General features: G+C 41.0%; 2 protein-coding genes across 2 annotated transcripts; both read left to right on the top strand.

The window, feature by feature from the left end:
- The first annotated feature begins 12,983 nt into the window (after positions 1 to 12,983).
- LOC138879088 (uncharacterized) lies at positions 12,984 to 24,650 on the top strand. The gene is made up of 5 exons (XM_070158661.1): positions 12,984 to 13,487; positions 13,589 to 13,800; positions 23,274 to 23,657; positions 23,750 to 23,993; positions 24,372 to 24,650. The coding sequence occupies exons 1-5, from the start codon at positions 12,984 to 12,986 to the stop codon at positions 24,648 to 24,650; spliced, it is 1,623 nt and encodes a 540-aa protein (XP_070014762.1).
- A 5-nt stretch (positions 24,651 to 24,655) lies between these two features.
- LOC138879087 (uncharacterized) lies at positions 24,656 to 26,983 on the top strand. Its single transcript, XM_070158660.1, has 4 exons — positions 24,656 to 24,927; positions 24,990 to 25,057; positions 25,115 to 25,308; positions 26,795 to 26,983. The coding sequence occupies exons 1-4, from the start codon at positions 24,656 to 24,658 to the stop codon at positions 26,981 to 26,983; spliced, it is 723 nt and encodes a 240-aa protein (XP_070014761.1).
- The last annotated feature ends 737 nt before the right edge of the window (positions 26,984 to 27,720 follow it).

The following is a 27,720-nucleotide window of genomic DNA, read 5'->3' as shown; positions in this document are numbered from 1 at the left end:
TGCACTTTAAGCCTGTTGTTAGCTTAGGAAAGCATGTCTAAGTGACTTAATTGCTTTATTTGCTCAAACTACTTTACCTAAATTCTGTGCAGCATGCTAGACTAGAATTACCTATTTGCCTTAATATGAAACTGACATTTGCTGAATATATTTCCATGTTGCTGCTGTGTATTTACATTTAGTACTACAGATGTGGGATTCCGGTAGATCCCCCTTGCCTGTTTATTTGGGACTACGGATGTGGGTTTCCGGTAGATCCCCCTTGTCTGTTTATTTGGGACTACGGATGTGGGATTCCGGTAGATCCCCCTGCACAGTTATGTGGAACTACGGGACTGCACCCAGTAGATTCCCCCCAGTACTGGGTATTTATATTTAGGGACTACAGAACGGGATTTCGGTAGATCCCCGGCGCATTATGAGTTGGACTACGGGATGAACCCGGAAAATCTACTGGACATTTACATTTGGGGGCTAAAGGACGGTATCCTGGTAGATCCCCTGTTGCTATCTCTGTGTTGAGCTGTGTTCCTTCGGTGATTATGTTGCCTCTGTTCTAGTTGTTGTTGCTCTTTTTATTCTATGTTATTTCTTACTGTTCCACTTAATTATACTGTCTTTTTCTACACTGTTATACTTTGTATTTTGTTTAACCTCAGTAGGGCCCTGACCTTCCTCGTCACTACCCGACCGAGGTTAGGTTTGGCACTTACTGAGTACCGCTGTGGTGCACTCATGCCCTTTCTGCGCATGTTTTTCATGGGCAGATCCAGCTACTTTCACTCAGTCTTATCATCCTTGAGGCGAGGCGCTTCTGTAGAGACTTCGAGGTATATCTGCCGGATTCGTAGACTGAGGAGTCCCTTTCTATCTTTTTGTAATAGTATAGCCCTTCAGTACTTCCCTTTTGTTAGACATTTTTGGAGTTAGAGCTTCTTATGTATCTCTTAGCTTGTGATTCATGGGTTGCTGGATTTTGGGAAAATGTATTAGTTTTTGAGAGTTAATATTGCGTATGCCGAGCGACACTCTTAAACGATGTTTTATTACATTATTTCTATTTTAAATTGTTTTTCTTCCGCAAATTGGTTTATCTTCTGCATTTTAAACTTACCTAGTCGTAGAGACTATGTGCCGTCACAATGGTTCACGGAGGGTGAACCGGGGTCGTGACAAGTTGGTATCAGAGCTGTAGGTTTATAGGAGTCATGAATCACAATCCGGTTCATTTGAGTCTCGTTGATCGGTACGAAGACATCTGTACTTATCTACGAGAGGCTATGTAACCGTTAGGAAAATTTCACTTCATTTGATTTCCCTGTCATGCGAGATTTTTGACATCACGAATCCTGAACCTTTGTCTTTCATTCTCTCACAGATGGTGAGGACATGTGCTACCAGAGATGATCAGACACCCGCGTCCCTTGCGAGAGCCATCGGAGGTTGGGGCCGGGGTAGAGGCCGAGGATGCACATGTGGTGCAGCCAAAGCACCCGCGCGAGCTGCCACCGAGAAGCCACCAGCAGTTCCAGCTAGAGCCCAAGCACCAGATGTGCCTACTGCTACTACTGCTCCAGCACTTCAGGAGACATTAGCACAGTTCCAGATCATGTTTGGTATGTTAGTTCAGGCGGGGTTGACTCAGGTTGTTCATAGATCGGGGAAGGGACTAGACTTCTGCCACCCCCACTCCAGAGCAGTGAGTTCTCATTAGTCGAGTTCTAGATGTCATAGCGACATAGTCGGTGGTCCCAGTTCAGTAGGGGGTGAGAACCTCTCACCGAGTAGAGGACAGGTGGGTCCAGGAGAGAGAGGATAGACGAGGTTAGGAGGGAGAGTATAGGGAAGCGAGGAGACCTCGTAGACGGGAGAGATCCACTGGTCCTTATTTTTGGGGGAAGAGTACGGCATGGTAGAGGTTTTGTGGGTCAGCCAGCTTAGTTTGCGTCTCAGACTTCACTCGGTGTTTTAGGGGTTTAGGGGTCTTAGAGTACCCGTACTGCACAATTTCCACTACCACATCAACCGTAAGGCTTTGAGTGCGGTGGCACACGCTGTGTGGTGAGGTATTGCCCTAAACTTGGGAGGAGTGCACCTCTATAGACTTCTCAGCCACAACGTGCCCCATAGAGTTCTCAAGCTATGGTTATAGCACCTAGTTGCTACCCCACCTGCTCAGCCAGCTAGAGGGGGAGGTCAGGCCAGATATTATGCCCTTCCTGCCTGTACCGAGTCTGTTGCCTCTGATTCTGTCATCACAGGTATTGTACTGGTTTGTCACAGAAATGCATTGGTTCTATTCGATCCAGGCTTCATTTTTCCTTATGTGTCTTCTTATTTTGCTCTGCATTTGGGTATACCTCGAGATTCCTTGAGTTCCCCTGTTTATGTTTCTACTCATGTGGGAGATTTTCTTATTGTAGACCGCGTTTATCGGTCATGTTTGATAGCTCTTAGTGGTTTTGAGACCAGAGCCGATTTTTTATTACTCGACATAGTAGATTTCGATGTTATCTTGGGCATGGACTGGTTGTCGCCCCATTTTGCTATTCTTGATTGTCACTCCAAAGCCATAACACTAGCTATGCCAGGTGTGTCGCGTGTTGAGTGGAGGGGTACTTTAGATCACACTCCCAGTAGAGTTATTTCTTTTCTTAAAGCTCCGCGTATGGTTGAGAAAGGGTTTGATGTGTATTTAGCTTATGTGAGAGATGTCAGTATTGATACCCCTTCAGTTGTTTTAGTTCCAGTAGTACGGGATTTTCCCGATGTGTTTCCAGCTGATCTTCCGGGCATGCTGCCTGATAAAGATATTGATTTTGGCATTGATCAGCTGCCGGGCACTCAGTCTATTTCTATTCCTCCGTATCGTATGGCTCCTCCTGAGTTGAAGGATCAGTTACATGAATTACTTGATAAGGGTTTTATTCAGCCTAGTGTATCACCTTGGGGTGCTCCTGTCTTATTTGTGAAGAAAAAGGATGGTTCTATGCGTATGTGTATTGATTATCACCAGTTAAACAAGGTTATAGTGAAGAACCGTTATCTTTTGCCTCATATTGATAATCTATTTGACCAGCTTCAGGGCGCACAGGTTTTTTCTAAGATTGATTTGCGCTTAGGTTACTATCAGTTGAAGATTCGGGAGCTAGATATCCCGAAGACTACTTTCAGGACTCGGTATGGTCATTACGACTTCTTGTTATGTCATTTGGGCTGACCAATGCCCCAACAGCCTTTATGTATTTGATACACAGTGTGTTCCGGCCGTATCTTGACTCGTTCGTCATTGTCTTTATTGATGATATTCTGGTGTATTCTCGGAGTCGGGAAAATCATGAGCAACACCTGAGGACTATGCTTCAGACTCTGAGAGAGAAGAAGTTATATGCTAAGTTCTCAAAATGTGAAATTTGGTTGGATTCGGTGGCATTCTTAGACCACATGGTATCGAGGAGGGTATTCAAGTGGATCCGAAGAAGATAGAGGCCATGTAGGGTTGGCCCAGACCATCCTCAGCTACCGAGATTCATAGTTTCCATGACCTAGGGGGTTACTACCATCATTTTGTGGAGGTATTTTCATTGATTGCAGCCCCTATGACCAGGTTGACCCAGAAGGGTGCTCCGTTTTAGTGGATGGATGAGTGTGAGGTGAGCTTTCAGAAGCTCAAGACAGCTTTGACTACAGCCCCAGTTTTGATATTGCCTATAAGTTCGGGGTCTTATATGATCTACTATGATGCCTCAAGGATTGGCCTCAGAGCGGTGTTGATGCAGGATGGTAGGGTGATTGCCTACGCGTCTAGACAGTTGAAGATACATGAGAAGAACTACCCTATTCACGACCTTGAATTAGTTTCCATTGTTCACGCTCTGAAGATTTAGTGCCATTATTTATACGGGGTTCCCTGTGAGATTGATACTGACCATAGGAGCTTGTAGCACCTATTCAAGCAAAAGGATCTAAATTTGCGCTAGAGGAGGTGGTTAAAGTGGCTGAAGGACTATGCCATCACTATTTTGTATCACCCGGGCAAGGCCAATGTGATGGCCGATACTTTGAGTCGTCGGGCAGAGGGTTTGGGGAGTTTGGCTTATTTACCAGCATCGGAGAGGCCTATGGCGATGGATGTTCACGCCTTAGCCAGCCAGTTTGTGAGATTGGATCTTTCGGAGCCCAGTCGGGTTCTAACTTGCGTGGTTTCTCAGTGTTCCTTATTTGATCGTATCAGGAGCGGCAATATGATGACCCTCATTTGCTTGTCCTCAAGGACAAGGTTTAGCACGGTGATGCCCGACATGTGACTATTGGTGATGATGGGGTATTGAGGATGCAGGGTCGGATTTGTGTACCCAATGTTTATGGGCTTCGGGAGTTGATTCTGGAGGAGGCCCATAATTCGCGATATTCCATTCATCCGGGTGCTGCGAAGATGTGTCAGGATTTGAGGCAACACTACTGGTAGAGGCGAATGAAGAAAGATATAGTTGGATTTGTGGCTCGGTACCTCAACTGTCAGTAGGTGAAGTATGAGCACCAAAGACCTGGTGGATTGCTTCAGCAGATAGAGATTCTAGAGTGGAAGTGGGAGCGGATCACCATGGACTTTGTAGTTGGGCTCCCACGGACTTTGAGAAAGTTCGATTCTATTTGGGTGATTGTGGATTGACTGACCAAGTCCGCTCACTTTATTCCTGTGTGTACTACTTATTCCTCGGAGCGGTTGGTGGAGATGTATATCTGGGAGATTGTTTGTCTGCATGGTATTCCAGTGTCCATCATTTCCGATAGAGGTACTCAGTTCACATCACAGTTCTGGAGGGCCGTTTAGCATAAGTTGGGTACTCGGGTGGAGTTGAGTATAACATTTCACCCTTAGACGGACGGACAACCTGAGCACACTATTCAGATTTTTGAGGATATGCTCTGTGCGTGTGTGATTGAGTTTGGAGGGTCTTGGGATCAGTTCTTGCCATTGGCAAAGTTTGCTTACAACAACAGCTATCAGTCCAACATTCAGATGGCATTGTATGAGGCTTTATATGGTAGATGGTATAGATCATTGGTGGGTTGGTTTGAGCCGGGTGAGGCCAGATTATTGGGCACAAACTTAGTTCAGGATGCTCTGGAGAAGGTTAAGGTGATTCAGGATAGACTCCGCATAGCCCAGTCCAGACAGAAGAGTTACGCGGACCGGAAGGTTCGTGATGTTTCCTATATGGTTGGAGAGCGGGTTCTACTTCGGGTTTCGCCTATGAAAGTCGTTATGAGATTTGGGAAGAAAGGGAAGTTGAGTCTGAGGTTTATTGGCCCTTTTGAGATATTGAGGCGTGTTGGGGAGGTTGCTTATGAGCTTACCTTACCTCCCAGCTTGGCAGGAGTTCATCTGGTATTTCATGTTTCGATGCTCCGGAGGTATCACGGTGATCCGTCGCACGTATTGGATTTCAGTTCAGTCCAGTTGGACAAGGATCTATCTTATGTTGAGAGTCAGTGGCAATATTGGACATGCATGTTAGAAAGCTGAGGTCAAAGAACATTGCTTCGGTAAAGGTTCAATGGCGGGGTCAGCCGGTCGAGGAGGCGACCTGGGAGACCGAGCAGGATATGCGCAGTCGTTGCCCTTATCTTTTCACTACTTCAGGTATGTCTCTATGCTCGTTCGAGGACGAAAGAATGTTTAAGTGTAGGAGGATGTGACGACTCGGCCGATCGTCTTAAGAATTAATGCCCCGATCCCCTATTAACTACTTTTCCCGTGTTTATTTCTGCTATTTTGATTTGCCGGATGTTCGGTTTTAAGTTTTGGAGAATTTTAGGACACTTAGTCCCTAAATGAGAGCCTTAGTTTTGGAAATTTGACTGTAGTCGGGTGAAGACGGCCTCGGAATGGAAAACCGATGGTTCCGTTAGCTCTGTTGGGTGATTTCGGGCTTAGGGAAGTGTTCGGATTGTGTTTTGGAGGTCCGTAGCTAATTTAGGCTTGAAATGCCGAAGAATGAATTTTTGAAGTTTCCAGTTCGATAGTGAGATTTTGATCCGAGGGTCGGAATGGAATTTCGGAAGTTGGAGTAGCTCTGTAGTGTTGAATGTGACGTATGGGCAAAATTTCAGGTTATTCGGACGAGGTATGATAGACTTTTTGATCGAAAGTGTATTTTTAGAGTTTTTGGAATTCCTAGGCTTGAATCCGATGAAAAATAGGTGTTTTGATGTTGTTTTGAGCGTTCCGAAGGTTTGAACAAGTTTGAATGAAGTTATGGAATATGTTGGTAGGTTTGGTTGAGGTCTCGAGGGGCCTCGGGATGATTTCGGATGGTTGACAGAAAGATTTTTTGGAATTGGAGTTGTAGCTTCACCTGTTATGCTATCATAACCGCACCTACGAGTGTGGGACCGCAGGTGCGGAGCCGCAAAAGCGAAATTTGGAGAGTTCAACAAGAACCGCAGAAGTGGTGGAATTTCCGCAGGAGCAGTACTGCATCTGCGGATGGGGAGTCGCAGATGCGAAATCTGGGCCCTAAGTGAAAAATCACAGATGCGACCATTGTTCTGCAAATGTGGGACTGCAGAAGCGGTCTCAGGACCGCAGATGCAGAAATAGCTGGGCAGAAATATGAAATTTCGAGGGTTTAGTTTCAAAAGTTAAAAATTCGATTTGGAGCTCGGGAGAGGGAGATTTTGAGAGGAAATTGAAGAGGAGATCATTGGGTAATGATTATTTAACCCTTTCTAGTTATATTCCAACAATCTATAGTTAGTTTCATCATTTAATTTCGGATTGGAGATGAAAATTGGGGAAAAGTTGGAAGAAAGTTCTTAGACCTAGAATTCGACTTTTGATTGGGAATTTGACCTTAGATTTGGATAATTTTGGTATGCATGAACTCGTGAGAATATGATGATTCTGAAAATGTAAATTTTACCCGATTCTGAGATGTGGGCCCGAGGGGTATTTTGGTCATTTTTTCTAATATCGCGTATTAACTTAGAAATTCTCGGTAGAATCAGTTACTTGAAGTGTTATTTATATTATGCAATTAAATTGAATAGATTTGGGCCATTTGGAGTCGAGTACTCGTGGCAAGAACATCGTCTCGGGTTGATTATTGAGCCGGTTCGAGGTAAGTGGCTTGCCTAACCTTGTGTGGGGGACCTTCCCCTTAGGATTTGGTATTATTGTTAATTGAAATGCCTTGTACGTGAGGTAACGAGTGCGTACTTGTGCTAATTATTGAAAATCCGGTTTTCAATAAGTAATTACTAGTATGTTTCCCTTCCTATTTATATTACTTGCACTTTAAGCCTGTTGTTAGCTTAGGAAAGCATGTCTAAGTGATTTAATTGCTTTATTTGCTCAAACTATTTTACCTAAATTATGTGCAGCATGCTAGACTAGAATTACATGTTTGCCTTAATATGAAACTGACATTTGCTGAATTTATTTCCATGTTGTTGATGTGGATTTACATTTGGGACTACGGATGTGGGATTCCGGTAGATCCCCCTTGCATGTTTACTTGGGACTACGGATGTGGGATTCCAGTAGATCACCCTTGTCTGTTTATTTGGGATTACGGATGTGGGATTCCGGTAGATCCCCCTTGCCTGTTTACTTGGGACTACGGATGTGGGATTCCAGTAGATCACCCTTGTCTGTTTATTTGGGACTACGGATGTGGGATTCCGGTAGATCCCCGGTGCATTATGAGTTGGACTACGGGACGACACAGGATGGTATCCTGGTAGATCCCCGATTGCTATCTCTGTGTTGAGATGTGTTCCTTCGGTGATTATTTTGCCTCTGTTCTAGTTGTTATTGTTCTTTCTATTCTATGTTATTTCTTACTGTTGCACTTAATTATACTGTCTTGTTCTACACTGTTATAGTTTGTATTTTATTTAACCTCAGTAGGGCCCTGACCTTCCTCATCACTACCCGACCGAGGTTAGGATTGGCACTTACTGAGTACCGTTGTGGTGTACTCATGCCCTTTCTGCGCATGTTTTTCATGTGCAGATCCAGGTACTTTCCCTTAGTCTTATCATCCTTGAGGCGAGGCGCTTTTGTAGAGACTTCGAGGTATATTTGTCGCGTCTGCAGACCGAGGAGTCCCTTTCTATCTTTCTGTAATAGTATAGCCCTTCAGTGCTTCCCTTTTGTTAGACATTTCTGGAGTTAGAGCTTCTTATGTATCTCTTAGCTTGTGATTCATGGGTTTCCGGGTTTTTGGAAAATGTATTAGTTTTTATGAGTTAATATTGTGTATGTCGAGCAGCACTCTTAAACGTTGTTTTATTACATTATTTATATTTTAAATTGTTTTTTCTTCAGCAAATTGGTTTATCTTCCGCATTTTAGGCTTACCTAGTCGTAGAGACTAGGTGCCGTCACGATGGTTCACAAAGGGTGAACCGGGGTCGTGACAGTTCATCTCCTATCTGTTCCTAGCTATTCCAGTGTGATTTCAAGCAAAGTTGTTCTAAATTTGCTACGATCTATGGGTTTCTAAACAGGTTTCTTCATCTCCGTATGGGTCTCTTTCGAAACCCTAATTTCTTTCTATACCTCCTAGATCTAGGACGATTTGAGTTTGTTTCTTGAGTATTTTACATTATTCTTGAGATTCTTTACGAGAATCATATGATTTCAAGTGTTTCTTCACCTTTTCTAAAACTAGGGTTTACGGAATTTCTTTTAAATAACTTTGTTTAAATGATTCTTTGTGTTTAAACTTCTATTTCTCACATATTTTGACTGATTCTATGAGTCTACTACAACCTTAACTCGCCTATGTTGAAAGCCCTAATTTTTTAGGGTTCTTCGTTGGTTTTTGAGTATTAGCATGACTGAGCGGTTCTCGTTTTGAGTTTGTGTGATTTCTTGTGACTGTCTTGCCTTGATATTCTTCTACTGAGTTTCTTAATCTAAACTTTTATTGATTCTATGTGTTTGTGTTCATCTTGACTATTCACATCAACTTGCATCTTTCTCACTGAATCAGTATTGTTTAACTTTCATCTTTTGCTAGAGTTGTGTGTCGATTCCTGACTATCTATGTCTTACTTTATTTATATGTTAAACATGTTGACTCTTTTCATGAATTTCTCTTTGATTGAGCTACGTAATATTCTGAATTCTTTATCTATTGGTTTGATTTGAACACTTTCCTTTAAACCTTCGATTCTTATCTTTCTACTCAATTTGATTGATTTGCTTGCCTTAGTTAATTTTTCTTTACCTTGTTTGCATTGTTACTTGATTCTTACTGATTATTTCCTTAACTAGAATTTTCTGAACCTAGCCCTAATTACCTGTTCTATACTTGCACAGTTTGAAGTCTTTCCTTATTTGTTATACCCCAGCTATGTATGATTTCTTTCCTTATTTGTCACCTGCTCTTTACCATTTGAATTAATTTCCTTAATTAAGGGAGGACTCGAACTGATGTTATTCTGAGTTCTATGATTACTGAACAATTTGATTCTTACCTTATTTACCTAACTTTCAAACTACTATATATATTGCTCTCTTCTACAGTCTTACACACACAGAGACATTAGTTCACATCTCTCTTTGTTACTTACTATTGTTACTGAATTAGCCAGTTGCAAGCCAAGGCTAATTATTACACTCTCCTATTTTTTACCTTTCGTTTACTCTCTTTACTGGTATGTTCTGATTTTAAATTCAAGCTCTCAAACCAATATGTTTCATATTGCTTCGATTTATCATATTCCTAATATGTTTCTATCAACTGTTTTGTTGTTCAATATGTAATTGACCTATTGCTTCACCTAGTTATGTCTTATGAACTAGTAGTCTGTTTAAATCTGACTCTACCTTGTCTTTGAATGCTGGTTTACTTGCTAGTTAGTTTCTAGCATGAACCTTTCTTTGCAAAGTAATTTTGTTACTCTAAGTTGTTTGATTCTATGTTGGTTCTGAAATTCTTACTATGTTGTATCATTAGCTATCTCTAATCCCATGACCCCCTAAAGCATCTCTGATTCTGTCACTATGTTCTAATTATCACCCATGAATCCATATCTTATTGTTTGCATTATTAGCTACCCCCTTAATTGCAAAGAATGTTGTTTACTTGTATTGTGTGTTCCCAGCCCCAATCACCCCTGTATGAAGGTTTATTATTTGAGTGTTGCTGAACCTGTTTTGGCTTTGTGTTTGATCTGTTATTATGCAACTCTTGGTTAAAAAAAACTATTTTACTGAACAATTCTCCTATTTATAAACTACTTCAACTGAGTCTTTTCAAATACTGCTTTCTTTTAAAACCTTTTCAAAACCATGTCAAGCACTCCCACGCTACTCTTAGGTCCTTAAGTTCTGCCCCTCCAGTGTGTGACTGCCTTGGGATCCCTATGAGATCCCTCTAAACTCTTATGCACTGGAGCTGGCTCTTCCACACTACATTTACTTAGTTCTGGTTATAAAGTCTAGGTGTGAGCATTATGCACTGGAGCTGGCTCTTCCACACTACATTTACTTAGTTCTGGTTATAAAGTCTAGGTGTGAGCATTATCCGGGATCCTTGTGATCCTTAGGGAACTCTGACGCACCTAGACAATGATATTGTCTTGGAATTTGACATTTGAGGCTATTGGAGGTTTGGGAAAGTCATTTGGGCCTGCTTCAGGCTCCCTATACTGTAACTTCTTCTTTTCCTTTATTTATTTATGTAATTTATTCAGCTGGTCCGTAATAATTATTTGTAAATGAATATTGGGATGACTAGTGAAATGGGGAGGGTAGTTATATATTTCTATCAATATCATTGGGGTAGAAAGCATGTTATAGGATTTACCTTATTTATACTTGCATTAGAATCCATGCTTTAGGACCAATACATTCAAATCGTGTCATGCACTAGATATCATGCTCTTAGGTTTCACGTATACTGCTTCCGCATCTTATTTGACAATAATACATGTTTATCACTTAGAAATCCTGCTCTTAGGTTAATAAACAGCATTAACATAAAAGTTGTTACTCTTGCACATCCTGAAATCATGTTCTATAACTCTTTTGTGCAATTAGAGATCATGCTTTAGGAATCTGTTAATTTAAAGATCATTGTCATAAAAATTGTTGTTTCTATACATTTAGAAATCATGTATTAGGTGCTCTATTTGCATTTGCTTAGCCACACCTAGTTAAACTACTGATCATGAAAGGATGTAAAAACATTCTCACATATGATCGTCTTGTTTCAAATAAAACTGGTAACAATCCTTGTATTCTCAGCATGCTTTAGGCAAGAAACAACTCTTGAATTGTTATGATTCTGTAACTATTGTGCATGATCCCACGCCTAGACAAGCCTTAGGCAATCAATCTAATAAAAACGGGAGAACTATTTTCGTTTGTGTTTACTGCTTAACGACTTACATGTTTAAAATCAGTAGGCAAACTGATTAGGACCTTACTATCGAGTTAATAAAAAACAAAGCTGCATATTTTTGTTCATTGACATCTACTTAGATATCCTATTTAAGTCTTTTCTCTAATAAAAACTTCTCTTGTTTGTGTTTGAGATGTACTACTTATGTGCATTACTTGTGGAGGTAAACCTGGGCCTCTTAATTGCTTATTTCTACATTTATCTATCAAGTCTTATGTGTTCTTGCCTGTCGACTAGAAACAAACACCTTAGGAGTTGTCTAGAACTGCCCAGATTTAGAGGTCCTAAAATACCTCCAGGGCCACGAGGAAGGGACGGGTAGTGCACGCATAGGACATTGTCAAGGTTACTAGAACGCTTTAGGCTATGACCAAGGGGTGGGACTTGGGTAGAATAGGATATGATGACTACGCGCCAATGTCACGAGTAGCCCTTCGTTGAGGAGTGTTTACCGGACATTGCGTGGGGTGATCCTGTAGGCTAACCAACCTAGGACTCCTGCTTCCCAAATTTCCTTTGCTTCAACTTTACTTTCCTATAAGTACAAAATTTGTTCAAGTCTTTCCTTCGTCTCATTGTTTGAGTCATGTAATGTCCAAACCTGCTCTTATTTGTAATTATGTGTTAAAGGACTAGGTCATAAGTATAAGTTCGGCCGTGACCCACCATTGTAGACCGAGAGGGGTGCCTAACACCTTCTCCTCAAGGTTATTTCAAGCCCTTACCCTAAATCTCTGGTAATGCAAACCAATCTAAGAGTTAATCACTCTAGGTGCCCTAACGTACCATAATCCGTTAGGTAGCGACTCTTCAAATACCCAAATCCCAAAAGGAAACGAGTTATTACCCCCATGAATGTCGAAACCCGGACTTCTCTCTGCAGAGGGAAAAAGGGGGCGCGACAGTGACCACTAGGAGTGGTAGATATGGTAAAGCAAGTACCTCCAAGCAAAAGGGAGTTGTGAGTGATGAGGTTGAAGTGCAAAATGATGATGATCCTATAGTTGTTGAGCAAGTGAGTAAAGAGAAGTTGTATGATGAGGTGAGAATTGATATAAAATATATTGAGGAGGAGACCCAAAATGACGTGAACCCGTCTAGGAAACACATGATAGACATGCCGAAAACGGTTATGCCTAAATCCAAGGCTCATTTGCCAAGGCCTTCTCCACCTTACCTCAAAGACTTGCAAAGCAGAAAAGTGAAAACCAGTTCAAGAAGTTTATTAAGATGATGAAAAGTTTGTCGATCAATGTGCCCTTGGTGGAAGCTCTTGAGCAAATGACGGGATACACCAAGTTTATGAAAGACTTGATAACTAAAAAGAGATCTATGGATTGTGAGACCATCAAAATGACTCATCAAGTGCGTGCTATTGTGCACTCGATGGCTCAAAAGCTTGAAGATCCCGAGGCATTTACCATTCCATGTACCATTGGGAGTGCGAATTTTGAAAAGGCATTGTGTAATTTGGGAGCTAGTATAAATTTGATGCCTTACTCCGTGTTCAAAACCTTGGGTATTGGTCAACCGAGAGCTACCTCCATGAGATTGTAAATGGCCGATAGAACAATGAAGAGGCCGCTTGGTATTATTGATGATGTTCTTGTCCAAGTGGACAAGTTTATTTTGGTTGCTGATTTTGTGATTCTGGACTGCGAAGTCGACTATGAGGTGCCGATAATATTGGGAAAACCTTTCCTTGCAACAGGGAAGGCATTGGTTGATATGGAAGCAGGGGAGCTCACCTTCCGGGCGGGTGATGAAAAAGTTGTCTTCCACGTGTGTAAATCAATAAGGCAGCCGAATAGTACTGAGGTTTGTTCTTTTGTGGATCTGGTGACGGAGGTGATAGTTGATGACATGAGTGCCATGATCAATATGGAGGATCCTTTGGAAGTGGTATTGTTGAATCATGATGTGACCGAGGATGAAGGCCGGGTAGAGTATGTCAATTCCTTGCATGGAATGGGTTTTTACTCCTATGAGCCCCATAAACTCTCCTTGGATCTTGAGAACAGAAAGAATCCACCAACAAAGCCCTCTATCGAGGAACCTCCTGTGTTGGAGTTGAAGCCTTGACCTCCACACCTCAGGTATGAATTCTTGGGCCTTGTTCAATTTTACCTATTATTCTTTCTTCTTACCTTACTAACATGCAGGTAGATGCCACCTTTGAGGTGCTTCAAAGAAGGAAGAGGACAATTAGATGGACTCTAACTGATATTCGGGGGATAAGCCCCGCCTTTTGTATGCACAAGGTTATACTTGAGGAAGATGCCAAACCCTCTGTGGAATATCAAAGGAGGTTGAATGAGGCTATGCAAGAGGTTGTTAAGAAGGAAGTTATAAAGTGGCTAGATGCAGGGGTCGTGTATCCCATCTCGATAGTTCATGGACTTCACCGGTCCAATGTGTGCCGAAAAAGGAGGGTATGACTGTGGTCACAAATGAGCAAAATGAGTTGATCCCCACTAGGATTCTCACCGGATGGAGGGTATGCATGGACTACCTGTTATGCCCCGCAATATTATGTCAATATTACCTCCTGCAGTATCATATTACGACGATGTTATGCTCTACAGTAATATGTTACGCTGGTGTTATCCTCTGCAGTAATATATTACTATTGAGGTTACATCCTGTAGTATTAAGTCACGACAGTGTTGTACCCGACAATATTACATTACGGTGATATTACGCTCCGCAGTAATAAGTTATGATGATGTTGCACCCTGCAATATTTTACGTAAAATTTGTCGTAAGGTAATCGATATCAGTCCAAGGAAAAAAAATTATTTAGGGATTATAAGGATTATGCTATTTCACAAGTGATTAGTAAATTCGTGAATGTGAGAGGGGGAGCAAGTCGGAGAAAATGAATTTCGTTGAACTTGGCATTTGGGAAAATATGGCCCGAGCTAAAATACCTGGTATTTATAGACTAGTGTCATACAAGGTACTACATGACCATAAGGTGTACAAGGTATGTTAAAAGAGAGTAGTATTTAATTAAGTAATGTGGGGTAATTTTTAAATTATGCGGGTAATTAATTAATTACCGGGTAATGTGACATTACCCGATTAACTATTGAGTTTGGATAAAAATTAATAAAGTGAAGATGCCATCCAAAGGACATGTAGCAAGAATGAATCAAAAAAGGACACTTGTGCTTTACGTGTTTACAACTACTGCCTTCTAAATATGGTTTTACATGCATCCATATCTTATAAAACTTATTTTCCTTTTCTAAGGATTGGTTTTAGCTATTCTTAGCACCATTACGAGGTATAGAAGATGTGATTTTGAGATGGATACTTAGTTTTGGAAAAAAATGTTGTCTTATGGTTGGATCAAGATACTTTCTAATATACAATGTGGCAATACTTCTACATCGTAAACCCCTTTTTCAGTTAAGTAACTTTTTTTTCCTATAAACCTTATCAGACAAATTTCTTCACTATGTATGAACTTGCACTATGTCAAACCTCTTGTCAGCCATTTACCTTTTAAAAGAACTGAGTTGTTAACGAGACTGAGTAGATGGATTGAAGAAACGATAGTAGCTATCGTTTTTCAAAAACAAAGGAAAGTCAAGGTACGGAATTTACAAGGTATGTTAAGGCTAAGCTCTTCCTTCATTTTGGAATGATCTTTTCATTATACAAGTTTGATAACGAAGCATAAAGAAAAATTCATATCCCGAAATTTACATATATTTTGCTAGTATCGCAAGTTACAATATTCTCTTTATCGGGACTTCATATTCATTTGAGTATTTCATTCTTCCAGTCAAGAGAGTAGAGAAGTTATATATATATAGTATTAAAAGTATTTTCATTACCATTGAGCTATAATCGATGGGCAAGCCCCTATTGGGCAACCTCTAATCAGATGGTAAGTTATATGACGATCCTACTATGGCTGAGTGCTTATGAGAAAGCCCAGTTGGTCGAGATACAGAGCCTAGTATGGCCGAGCACTTATGAGCGAGCCTGCTACAGTAGAGCAGTTATATATATACCGAGGCTACTGTGCCCGAGCGCTTATGAGTGAGCCCAGTTAGTCGAGATACAGAGCCTAGTATGGTCGAGCGCTTATTAGCGAGCCTACTACGGCAGATCAGTTTTATATATACCGAGCCTACTATGGCCGAGCACTTATGAGCGAGCCTACTACGGCAGAGCAGCTATATATATACCGAGCCTACTGTGGCCGAGCGCTTATGAGCGAGCCCAGTTGGTCGAGATACAGAGCCTAGTATGGTTGAGTGCTTATGAGCGAGCCTACTACGGCAGAGCAGTTATATATATACCAAGCCTACTGTGGCCGAGAACTTATGAGCGAGCCCAATTGGTCGAGATACAGAGCCTAGTATGGCCGAGCGCTTATGAGCGAGCCTACTATGGTAGAACAGATATATATGTATACCGAGCCTTATAGGTCTGGGCAACTATTTTACTTACTATATTGAGAGAATTGAGTCAGTATTAGCAGGTAAGCATATCTTCAGATCATCTTTGACTTCCAGCTACTTGTAGTTATTATATTATCAGTTCAGTTTTAGCTTTCAGTATATTGCCTTACATACTCAGTATATTATTTCATACTGATGTCCCTTTTCTGGGGGCATTGCATTTCATGCGTGCAGGTCAGACAGACAGACGAGTTGGCCTCTTCAATAAGTGTTGCCCGAGCTCAGCTTGATCGGTAAGCTCCATGCCTTTCGGAGTTTTCGGGTCTAGAGCCTTATGTATATCTTGTATATATATGCATATATGTCATGAGTAGGTCGGATAGCCATTCCGATCACAGTATATCCATTAGTAGAGGCTTGTAGACATATCTTGTAAGTTAGTGCAGTATGTTGGGCTTTCAAGCCTTATATGTATATTTGGTTGGTTTGTCAGTTGTAATAAATATGACGGCCTTGTTGGCCAAGCTTTATATTCATATTTAGTCAGCATTCACTGTCGTCTTGCAATGTGGCCCATGGCCAAAAGTATGACATCATATGTTCAGAGTCCCTTAGTGCAAGTTGGTACGCAAGGATAGGTAACGCACTGGGTGTCGGTCTCTCTCCCCCAAGTTTGGGGCGTGACAAAAGTGGTATCAGAGCAGTTCTGTCCTAGGGAGTCTACAAGCTGTATCTAGTAGAGTCTTTTTTTATGGGTGTGTCGTGCACCACACTTATAAGTAGGAGGCTACAGGGCATTTAGGAGTGTCACTCTTTCTTCGTACTCTAGATCGTGTGGTAGAGCTCACTTATAAGAATTCAAATTCCGAAATTGTTTTTTTATTCGTAATAAGGCGATGCCTACATCCGGAATGAAGATTGGAAAGAGAGATAGTTGTGGATGAGTAGAGTCAGAGGAGTTGGATTTTTGTATGATGCCTACGATTAGTAAACATGAGGTCTTTAGCAGATCATAGGTGTCCTGAAAGGTGTAAGCTTCCTGATAAGAAGCCTTAAGGCAAGAATGCCTATCCATCTTTATGGTGAAGGACAATGAGAGATTAAAAAGATAAGTACAGTTTCAGCAAGTAAAAAGAGCAAGGTGAAAAAGGGTATGAGGTACCCAGTTAATGAAGGTTAACAATATTTATAATTGAGGTAGATGAACATAAACTTTTTAAGTTATATTCAATAGTAACAGAGGTATATACAATTGGTCGCACCCCTTCCAGATATGCCCTATGGGGGTTAACAAAAGTAGTATAAGAAGATATAATGGATGAATTGATTGCGTCAGTTGACATTTCCGAAGGATATGGCAAATGTGCTAATAGATCTCTTTATGAGACACCTAGATGGTGCACTCTAAAATAGTGCAGCCAGATATGAGTACTACAAAGACACGTACTATAAGCCTTGAAGGCATAAATATTACCTTAGTATGGCTCGCGTCCCTAGTAAAGAGAGAATGTTAAGCAACTTGAAGAGCCACTGGATGGAGCAAAGGAAAGCTAAAAGCTTGAATGTCATATTAAAGTTTTCACAAGAAAGGGGATGTGCAGAAATATTAACAGAGTAATGAGAAGAGAGATAAGGAAGCATTATGAATTAGTGACCGAATGATTGGAAAGTACTCGGCATCATGGTAATTTTATATTTCATTCTGACGGTAATAAGATGGTCCACAGAAGGAGATTCATGATGAATTCATAGAATGGTCATTCAGGGAGACGCTTCCCTAGAGCAAGCAATGTGAGCAAAGTTAAGCTTAAGAGACTGCATATTCCAGTTACGCTAAGTGTCACCCTTGCGAGTAAAGGAATTTGTCATACTTGGTACAAAAGGATTGTCGCGAGGCGAGTAAGGATCATTGATGTTGAGAAACAACGCTAAAGATGAAGAGGTAAAACATCTATAGGTAGATCCTCGTGGCTTCAGCTTTTAGTACACCCATAAAGGGTGGAATATGGAGTGATGTGACACTAAGTCAGAATTAAGTGGTTCTAGTGATTATGGAGTGGTTAAGGAGGAATGCGATAAATGAAAGAGGAATGATATGGCACTTCTCCAAATCATACAGATATGCTACGATTCAAGAATATTGTGCTAGCACGACGTCAAGGAAAGGAAGTAAAGGTTCCTGCCCGAGCTGTTACTAATAAATAAGGAGCCAGTGCGAGACGTAAGTTAAGACAGAGGAAATAACCTAAGCAAGATTACGAGAAATATTGATATGAGAATGGGCCAATGAGTAGTTAGTAATTGGTCAGGAAGATCCCAGTTATGGATAAACAGGAGGTTATAGATGAGTCATCAGATCGTGTGAGATAAACATAGTAGAACCTAACATGAAGAGTTCAGCCTCGAAGAATATCATTATAATACTTGAAGTATATTCAAACAAGCATCGGGGTAGTTAAAGGTACCGTATGAGTGTTGTGGGGATAAAAAGAAAGTGCCACTGGGAAGGCAGTTAAAATATCGGTTCAGAAGCAACCATATAGGCACAAGGGCATGGAAGTAAGCAACTACGGATGATTATATTATAGGCAAATAAGGACATCAAAAAGGTCTGTAATAAGCTCACAGTTTTACGAGGGTCAAAGGTTCTCCCTAAGTAATACAACGAAAGACTAGCTGGGGAGATAAGGAAGAAGGCTTCAACCTACGCACAACGACCTAAAGAGAAAATGGTCGTGTAACAACAATCTCGTAACAACTTTGTAAGCATTCCAAAGGAAAATGGCACCTACCATGGCTAATGAATAGGAAGTAAGAATAAAAGTAATATTCGAGATCATATGAGTTGCATGAAAACTCTGGCAAGTGTGGGCACTAAGATAAGCTAAGTATGGACGCAACAAGGGGGCAGAAAAACCAGAAAAAGTAATAGCTTAAATTGAAATAAAGCTAAAATGGAATGAAAGAAATTATTCAATCAATGATCCAGAGTTGGTTACATTACGAACTCACTTAAGGGTTCGAAGTTTTATACATGCATCATATACAGCCGTAGAAGATTCTGGTATACGTTAAAAGAAAGAATTGAGCCCGGGTCATAGATGAAGGATTGAATTGTTAAAGGATTTTATCATGAATATACCTCAGCGCCTATGAAAGGCTAAAGTAATAACTAATACCAAGAGCCGCAGGTCGGAAGATATCTTAAGCCTACATAGAGGCTGATCAGAAAGAAAAGAAGACTAAAGAGTTACATCGACTAAGCAAAACAGGAGGGACTAAGCGAATTATAGACCTCAGGATCACTCTTAAGTAGTAGAGGTATAAGAAAGATAATACAGTAGCCATATTTTATAATAGCTTTATGAAGAGTACCGGCCTTATAAGAAGTTAGTACGAAGCTCCCACCGGATTTTGTATGCACCAGAGGTGTAAGAATTATAATGGAGCTTCAAGTTATGGACATGAATTATACCTATGTAGAAGGGAGGTCATGAAAGAGATAGAAGATACAATATGAGATTTTAAGGTAAGTAAGGTAAAGGTGAACAACGTACGAGATACTCAAAGGTAGAAGATCGTGAATAGTCTATACTTCGGATAGAAGGATATAAGCACGGGGATCCAATAACTGAGAATGATAGCAGCATGTCTCCCAACCTATGATTTCTAAGTACTGGGAGATCTAGTTAAGATAATAGAGAAAAGTTGGAGACGATGTGATGTCTCGCTTGACGTTCCAGAATAACATAAGGAAATCTATGGTGCAAGCAAGTTGAAGGAAAGTTTATAAATGGATATGTATAGGTCGCAAGCTAAAGTATAGTAGAGCGATAAAGTTTTAAGGAAGCATGAGTAAGGATGGGGAAAGACAAGTGAAAAGGTGACGAGAATGGATAAGTCATTAGGATTAAGCCCTAGGGGCAAAGTATTATGTAAGAAGTTTCAAGTTATCAGTAATATATTGTAGATCAATATTGAGGTGAATCAACAATAGATGGACAAAAGTCACAAAGTATGAGATGACATTGGACCGTCATTCTAAAGATGAGTAGTAATGAGGAAGCATTAAAGGACTTAAATTTATACATATGGGATAAGCAACGAGAGTAAGTTGGGATGTGGTAGCAGACCTCAACAACGATAAATTAAAGCAAGAGTTATGGCAGTAAATTCATACGGATGGCTAAACGGACCTATGCGATGAGATATAGCAATATTCGTGAATTCAACAAAGTACCGAGCAAAGAACTTCAGTATACTCATATATGCCCAAAGGGACATCTTATCAAGCTCTACATATGAATCCTAGATATTGGACACACTTACAAGGTCAAAATTTGTACAGACTGCATGATGAAAGGTAGTAACAGTTACGAGATTGGAAGGATTCCGACTACAAATTGTGGTGCGAGAAGGAGGCCTAAAGGGGGAATGCCCTGGAATTTTGGACTCATTCAAAGAATAGTCGCCTAGATGGCAAAGGAAGTTCTAAAGTAATCGGAAGATATAAGTTATGAAAATGATAAGTTCATCAGTCAACATTCGAGGACGAATGTTCCAAAGGGGGGAATGATGTTACGCCCCGCAATATTACGTCAATATTATGTCATGCAGTATTATATTACGACGATGTTATGCTCTATAGTAATATGTTATACTAGTGTTACTCTCTGCAGTGATATATTATGATTGATGTTACGTCCTGCAGTATTAAGTTACGACAGTGTTGTACCCGACAGTATTACATTACGGTGATATTACACTCCGCAGTAATAAGTTATGACGATGTTGCAACCTACAGTATTTTACGTTGAATTTGTTGCAAGGTAACTGACATCAGTCCAAGGAAAAAAAATTATTTGGGGATTATAAGGATTATGCTATTTCACAAGTGATTAGTAAATTCGTAAAAGTGAGAGAGGAAGCAAGTCGGAGAAAATGAATTTCGTTGAACTTGGCATTTTGGAAAAATATGGCCCGAGCTAAAATACCCGGTATTTATGGACTAGTGCCATACAAGGTACTACATGACCATAAGGTGTACAAGGTATATTAAAAGAGAGTAGTATTTAATTAAGTAATTTGGGGTAATTTTTAAATTATGCGGGTAATTGGTTAATTACCGGGTAACGTAACATTAACTGATTAACTATTGAGTTTGGATAAAAATTAATAAAGTGAAGATTCCATCAAAAGGACACGTAGCAAGAATGAATCAAATAAAGGACACTTGTGCTTTACGTGTTTACAACTATTGCCTTCTAAATATGGTTTTACATGCATCCATATCTTATAAAACTTATTTGCCTTTTCTAAGGATTGGTTTTAGCTATTCTTAGCACCATTACGAGGTATAAAAGATGTAATTTTGAGATGGATACTTAGTTTTGGAAAAAAATGTTGTCTTATGGTTGGATCAAGATACTTTCTAATCTACAATGTGGCAATACTTCTACATTGTAAACCCCTTTTTCAGTTAAGTTACTTTTTTTTTCCTATAAACCTTATCAGACAAATTTCTTCACTGTGTATGAACTTGCACTATGCCAAACCTCTTGTCAGCCATTTACCTTTTAAAAGAACTGAGTTGTTAACGAGACTGAGTAGATGGATTGAAGAAACGATAGTAGCTATCATTTTTCAAAAACAAAGGAAAGTCAAGGTACGAAATTTACAAGGTATGTTAAGGCTAAGCTCTTCCTTCATTTTGGAATGATCTTGTCATTACACAAGTTTGATAACGAAGCATAAAGAAAAATTCATATCCCGAAATTTACATATATTTTGCTAGTCTCGCAAGTTACAATATTCTCTTTATCGGGACTTCATATTCATTTGAGTATTTCATTCTTCCAGTCAAGAGAGCAGAGAAGTTATATATATATAGTATTAAAAGTATTTTCATTACCATTGAGCTATAATCGATGGGCAGGCCCCTATTGGGCAACCTCTAATTAGATGGTAAGTTATATGACGATCCTACTATGGCCGAGTGTTTATGAGCGAGCCTAGTTGGTCGAGATACAGAGCCTAGTATGGCCGAGTGCTTATGAGCGAGCCTACTATGGTAGAGCAGTTATATATATATACCGAGCCTACTGTGGTCGAGCGCTTATGAGCGAGCCCAGTTGGTTGAGATACAGAGCCTAGTATGGCCGAGCGCTTATGAGCAAGCCTACTACGACAGAGCAGTTATATATATACTGAGCCTATTATGGCCGAGCGCTTATGAGCGAGCCCAGTTGGTCGAGATACAAAGCCTAGTATGGCCGAGCGCTTATGAGCGAGCCTACTACGACAGAGCAGTTATATATATACCGAGCCTACTATGGTCAAGTGCTTATGAGCGAGCCTAATTGATCGAGATACAGAGCCTAATATGGCTGAGCACTTATGAGCGAGCCTACTACGGCAGAGCAGTTATATATATACCGAGCCTACTGTGGCCGAGTGCTTATAAGCAAGCCCAATTGGTCGAGATACAGAGCATAGTATGGCCGAGCGCTTATGAGCGAGCCTACTACGGCAGAGCAGATATATATATATATATATATACCAAGCCTTATAGGGTCGAACAACTATTTTACTTACTATATTGAGAGAACTAAGTTAGTATCAGCAGGTAAGCATATCTTCAGATCATCTTTGACTTCCAGCTACTTGCAGTTATTATATTATCAGTTCAGTTTCAGCTTTCAGTTTATTGCTTTACATACTCAGAATATTATTTCGTACTGACGTCCCTTTTCTAGGGGCGCTGTATTTCATGCGTGCAGGTCAGACAGACAGACAAGTAGGCCTCTTCAATAAGTGTTGCCCGAGCTCAGCTTGATCGGTAAGCTCCATGCCTTTCGGATTTTCCGGGTCTAGAGCCTTATGTATATCTTGTATATATACGTATATATGTCACGAGTAGGTCGGATAGCCATTCCGATCACAATATATCCATTAGTAGAGGCTTGTAGACATATCTTGTCAGTTAGTGCAGTATGTTGGGCTTTCAGGCCTTGTATGTATATTTGGTTGGTTTGTCAGTTGTAATAAATATGACGGCCTTGTTGGCCAAGCTTTATATTCATATTTTGTCAGCATTCGTTGTCGTCTTGCAATGTGGACCATGGCCAAAAGTATGACATCATATGTTCAGAGTCCCTTAGTGCAAGTTGGTACGCAAGGATAGGTAAGGCACTGGGTGTCGGTTTCGCTCCCCCAAGTTCGGGGCGTGACACTACCGGAAGCTGAACAAAGTGACCCGCAAAGATCATTTTCCATTGCCCTTTCTTGACCAAATGTTGGATAAACTTGCTGGGCATTTCTACTATTGCTTTCTGGATGGGTACTCAGGTTACAACCAGATTATGATTGCACCAAAGGACTAGGAGAAAATCACCTTCACATGTCTGTATGGCACCTTTGCATTTTCCAGGATGCCATTTGGTTTGTGTAATGCACCGGCTACCTTTCAGCGGTATATGATGGCCATATTTACGGACATGGTGGAGGACTTCTTGGAAGTGTTCGTGGATGATTTCAGTGTTGTGGGTGACTCTTTTGAAGAATGCTTGGGTAATCTTGACAAAGTGTTGGTCCGATGTGAGGAGACAAATCTAGTGCTTAATTGGGAAAAGTGCCACTTTATGGTCGAGGAGGGCATTGTCCTCGGCCATAAGATCTCAAAGAACGGTATAGAAGTGGACAAAGCGAAGATTGAAGTGATTTCAAAACTCCCTCCTCATAGTTCTGTAAAAGGAGGAGGAGCTTTCTTGGGCATGCGGGGTTCTACCGAAGGTTCATCAAGGACTTCTCCAAGGTAGTGAATCCCTTGTGCAAATTGTTGGAGAAGGATGCAAAGTTTGTATTTAATGATGATTGCATGAAAGTTTTTGAGCTTCTCAAGTATAGATCGACGACCACTCCCATCATCATTGCACCCAATTGGAGCTTTCCATTTGAGCTCATGTGTGATGCTAGTGACGTTGCGGTAGGAGCGGTCTTGGGTCAAAGAGTAAACAAGATGTTTCACCCGGTGTATTATGCAAGCAAAACAATGAATGTTGCTCAGGTAAATTACATGGTGATGGAAAAAGAGTTGCTAGCAATTGTGTTTACCATGGAGAAGTTTAGGCCTTATCTCATGGGTGCCAAGGTAATAGTTCATACTGACCATGCAACACTCCACTACTTGATGACAAAGAAGGATTCTAAGGGTCGGTTGATGAGATGGGTTCTATTGCTTCAAGAGTTTGACCTTGAGATTGTTGATTGAAAAGGGTATGAAAAAGAAGTGGCGGACCACTATTCCCGCTTGGAGGAGGAGTGGAGGCCCCGTGATGGCCTTGAAATTAATGATTCATTCCCTGATGAGCAACTTCTCTCCGTATCTGTGAATAGCATGCCTTGGTTCGCGGATGTTGCCAACTTTCTTGTGACCGGCATTGTTCCGTGTGAGCTCTCTTCTAACCAAAGGAAGAAGCTTAAACGGGATAGCTTGGACTACTACTGAGATGAGCCTTATCTCTTCAAGATTTGTAATGATGGGGTGATCTGGAGATGTGTTGCGGAAGAGGAGCAAATGAGTATTCTTGATGCTTGTCATTCTTCTTCCTACGGTGGTCATCATGGTGGGGCGAGGACGGCTTCAAAGGTGCTTAGATGTGGTTTTTATTGGCCTACATTATACAAGGATGCGGGTGAGCTTGTGAAGAGATGTGATGAGCGTCAGAGAGCTAGTGGAATTCCAAAGAAGGATGAAATACATCTCACCATTATTCTTAAGGTTGACATATTTGACTGTGGGGCATAGACTTCATGGGGCCTTTTGTGAGTTCATGTAGAAACACGTACATTCTGGTAGCCGTTGATTATGTTTTCAAGTGGGTTGAGGCTGTGGCTTTGCCCAACAATGAAGCCCGGAGTATGGTGGTTTTTCTTAAGAAGAATATCTTTACACTGTTTGGCACTCCTCGAGCAATCATCAATGATGGGGGTTCTCATTTCTGCAATAACGCATTTGACACTTTGCTTGCAAAGTATGGTGTCAATCACAAGGTGTCAACCCCTTACCATCCTCAGGCTAGTGGGTAAGTTGAGTCTCCAACAGGGAGATAAAGAGCTTATTGTCAAAAGACGTCAATGCTAATAGGACTGACTGGTCAAAGAAATTGGATGATATTTTGTGGGCTTACATGACTTCTTACAAGACTCCAATTGGTATGTATCCATACCGGTTAGTATTTGGGAAAGTGTGACATCTTTCGATTGAGTTAGAATATAAGGCCACATGGGCGCTAAAAAAGTTGAATCTTGAGTGGGAAGTTGCAGCAAATCTCCAAGTAGAGCAACTCAATGAGCTTGATGAGTTCTGGTTTCATGCCTATTCCAGCTCATCCTTATATAAGGACAAGATGAAGTACTTACATGACAAATATGTACGGAGCAAGGAATTCAAAGAGGGTGACTTGGTTCTTTTATTCAGCTCTCGGTTATGACTATTTTCGGGAAAGCTCAAGTCAAAATGGAGTGGCCCTTTTGAAATAGTACATGTGACTCCATTTGGTGCTCTTGATTTGAAGAATAAAAATGGTGAAGTTTTCAAAGTTAATGGGCACCGAGTCAAGCACTACCTGGGAAAATTTGATGACAGCCATGTGGTGGCAATAATCTAGCTAAAATGATTGATGGTAACATACGTTGTGCTGCGACGTTAAATCAGGTGCTTTTTGGGAGGCAACCCATGTGTTTTTCTTCTTTTTGATTTTCTTCTTAGTGTAGGATTTCTTTTAGACTAACTGGTTGTGATATGTGTGTAGGAATAATTGATGCAGTGCAGGACAATACTGGAAAATTTTGTCTAAGTCTGTAATTGGACCGCTGACCACGCTCAAAATTTTGCGGTCAGTGGAAGCATTTTGCGGAGGCGTAATTTTGTAGCGGACGCGGACTTGAAAAGACTAAAATGAGACTTTTCTGAAGTTTCATCCACGGAGGTTTTTTCGTGGTCAGCGACGCAGTTCAGCGGCCGCGCCCATTTTTTTGCTCTCAGCGTAATTGTTGAAAAGGCAGCCCTTCTGAAAGGTAAAAGCGCGAACCGCAGAGGAATTCCTCGGCCACGCCAGGTATAGTTTTTGGGTCCCAGGCTTTTTATTATAAATAGAAGGTCATCAGACCTTTTACCCTTTTTGCCATTTTCATTCTCAAAAGAAAACTATTGTTCATCTCCGTTCCTCTGAGCCCTAACCTGCATAACGTCAATTAGAAGTTAATTTCCAATATCAATTCAAACTACTAGTATGCTGAACGCATAGCAATTCTTCTATAATTTTATTTTCCCTTTCTTTTAGCTTAACTTTTTCCTCTTTTTCTTTTAGTTTCAATTAGGGTTGAGTAGTAGCTAATTAGTTGTTGCTAAAACACATGATGATACTTGTTGGGCATGCTTAGGAGGAATTAGAAACGTTCATAATACTTGTTAATGGCTGAAAAAGTGAAACCCTAGGATTGCCCAGTTGATTTTTGAATTTCGCGGTCAGCATTCTTGTGAAAACCATGTTCTGCAAATGGTTTAAATTTCACTCTCACATGTGGAAATTCCATTTTCAGCGGTTCTGTTTATGCAGCCACACTTTATTTTTCGTGAACAGCGGAAATTAAGTTCAAAGAAGTACAAAAAATAGGTTCGCGGCCGCGGTTGTTTTTCCTCGGACAACAGTGTAACTTTCGTGGCCGCGCTCAGCGGTTCTGTAGATTCAGAGGATGGGTGGTCTGATCCCCATTCCTCTACGGCCTCGATCCTTTTTCCGCTATCAGCGGTACCCATTCCGCAACCGCCCTCCTTTTTCTACTGTCAGCGGATCTTTGTTTGTGAATCACTGCCAACTTTTCTTCTGTTTTCCTTTACTGATTCTTTTAGCACCAATACTAATGATCTTTCACTGATTGTGTATGTAGACAATGGTTAAATCTAGAGGTGGCAATGAGAAACAAAAAGGGAAAGCAGAGTCCTCACGGGGTAGGGGACGAGGACAAATCAAGTTACCCCTAGCAATACGACAATCCATTGGGAAAATGCGGAAGAATATCAAAGCTGCAGACAGAGCCGCATACCACTCCGAGGGAAGTGACTATGTTCCTTCCTGAGAAGCCTCAAAGGGTGAGTCTATGCCCACTCATGTCCCAGACTTCCCAGGGAGGTTTTTGTTGAGAGACGTGCTTACACCCCCAGCTTCACCTACTTCTCCTACTTCTTCTGAGTTGTCTAATGGCTCAGAGGAGAGTAGTGAGTCCACAATATCAGCCTCTCCTACAGCCTCTCCACATAGACAGGAGCCATTGATATAGATACTGAGACACCAGATGACGGGAGAAGGGGTGCTGCCCAGACTGGAGGGTTGGAGAGAACACGGAACCCGATGGTGTGGCAAGAAAGATTCGTTACTGAGAAAGCCTACCACAAATTCCGGGAATGGTGGTCTTAGAGGTCACTCATACTTGAGCGTCAATTTATAAAAAAGGATCTTCTGCTCCACAACCCCAGTGTGAAGCGGCAATTTGATGAAAGAGTGAGGTGGAAACACTTTACAAGCAATCTTCCGGATGCAAATGAGTACTTAGTGAAAGAGTTTTATGCCAATGTCGCCCACATCAAAAACGGCACATTTGTGATCAAGGTGCGGAACTTTAAGATTAAATTTAATGGGAAAACTTTGAACGACTATGCCGGATTCAATGATGAGGATGAGCCGTTGTACTTGGAGAAGGTGGCCATGGATAAGTTGGCCCGCCTGTGGTTGGCATCAATAATTGCTCTCTCGGGGACTACTCCAGCTTGGTTGATAGCGGGGGTCTCAATCTACAGGAACACCCTGAGCTTCAAA

Source organism: Nicotiana sylvestris, chromosome 10 (assembly GCF_000393655.2).
Source record: "Nicotiana sylvestris chromosome 10, ASM39365v2, whole genome shotgun sequence".
In the NCBI taxonomy this organism is placed as follows: domain Eukaryota; kingdom Viridiplantae; phylum Streptophyta; class Magnoliopsida; order Solanales; family Solanaceae; genus Nicotiana; species Nicotiana sylvestris.
The sequence above is the reverse complement of the archived record's forward strand: the minus strand, read 5'-3'. Positions and strand labels throughout refer to the sequence as shown.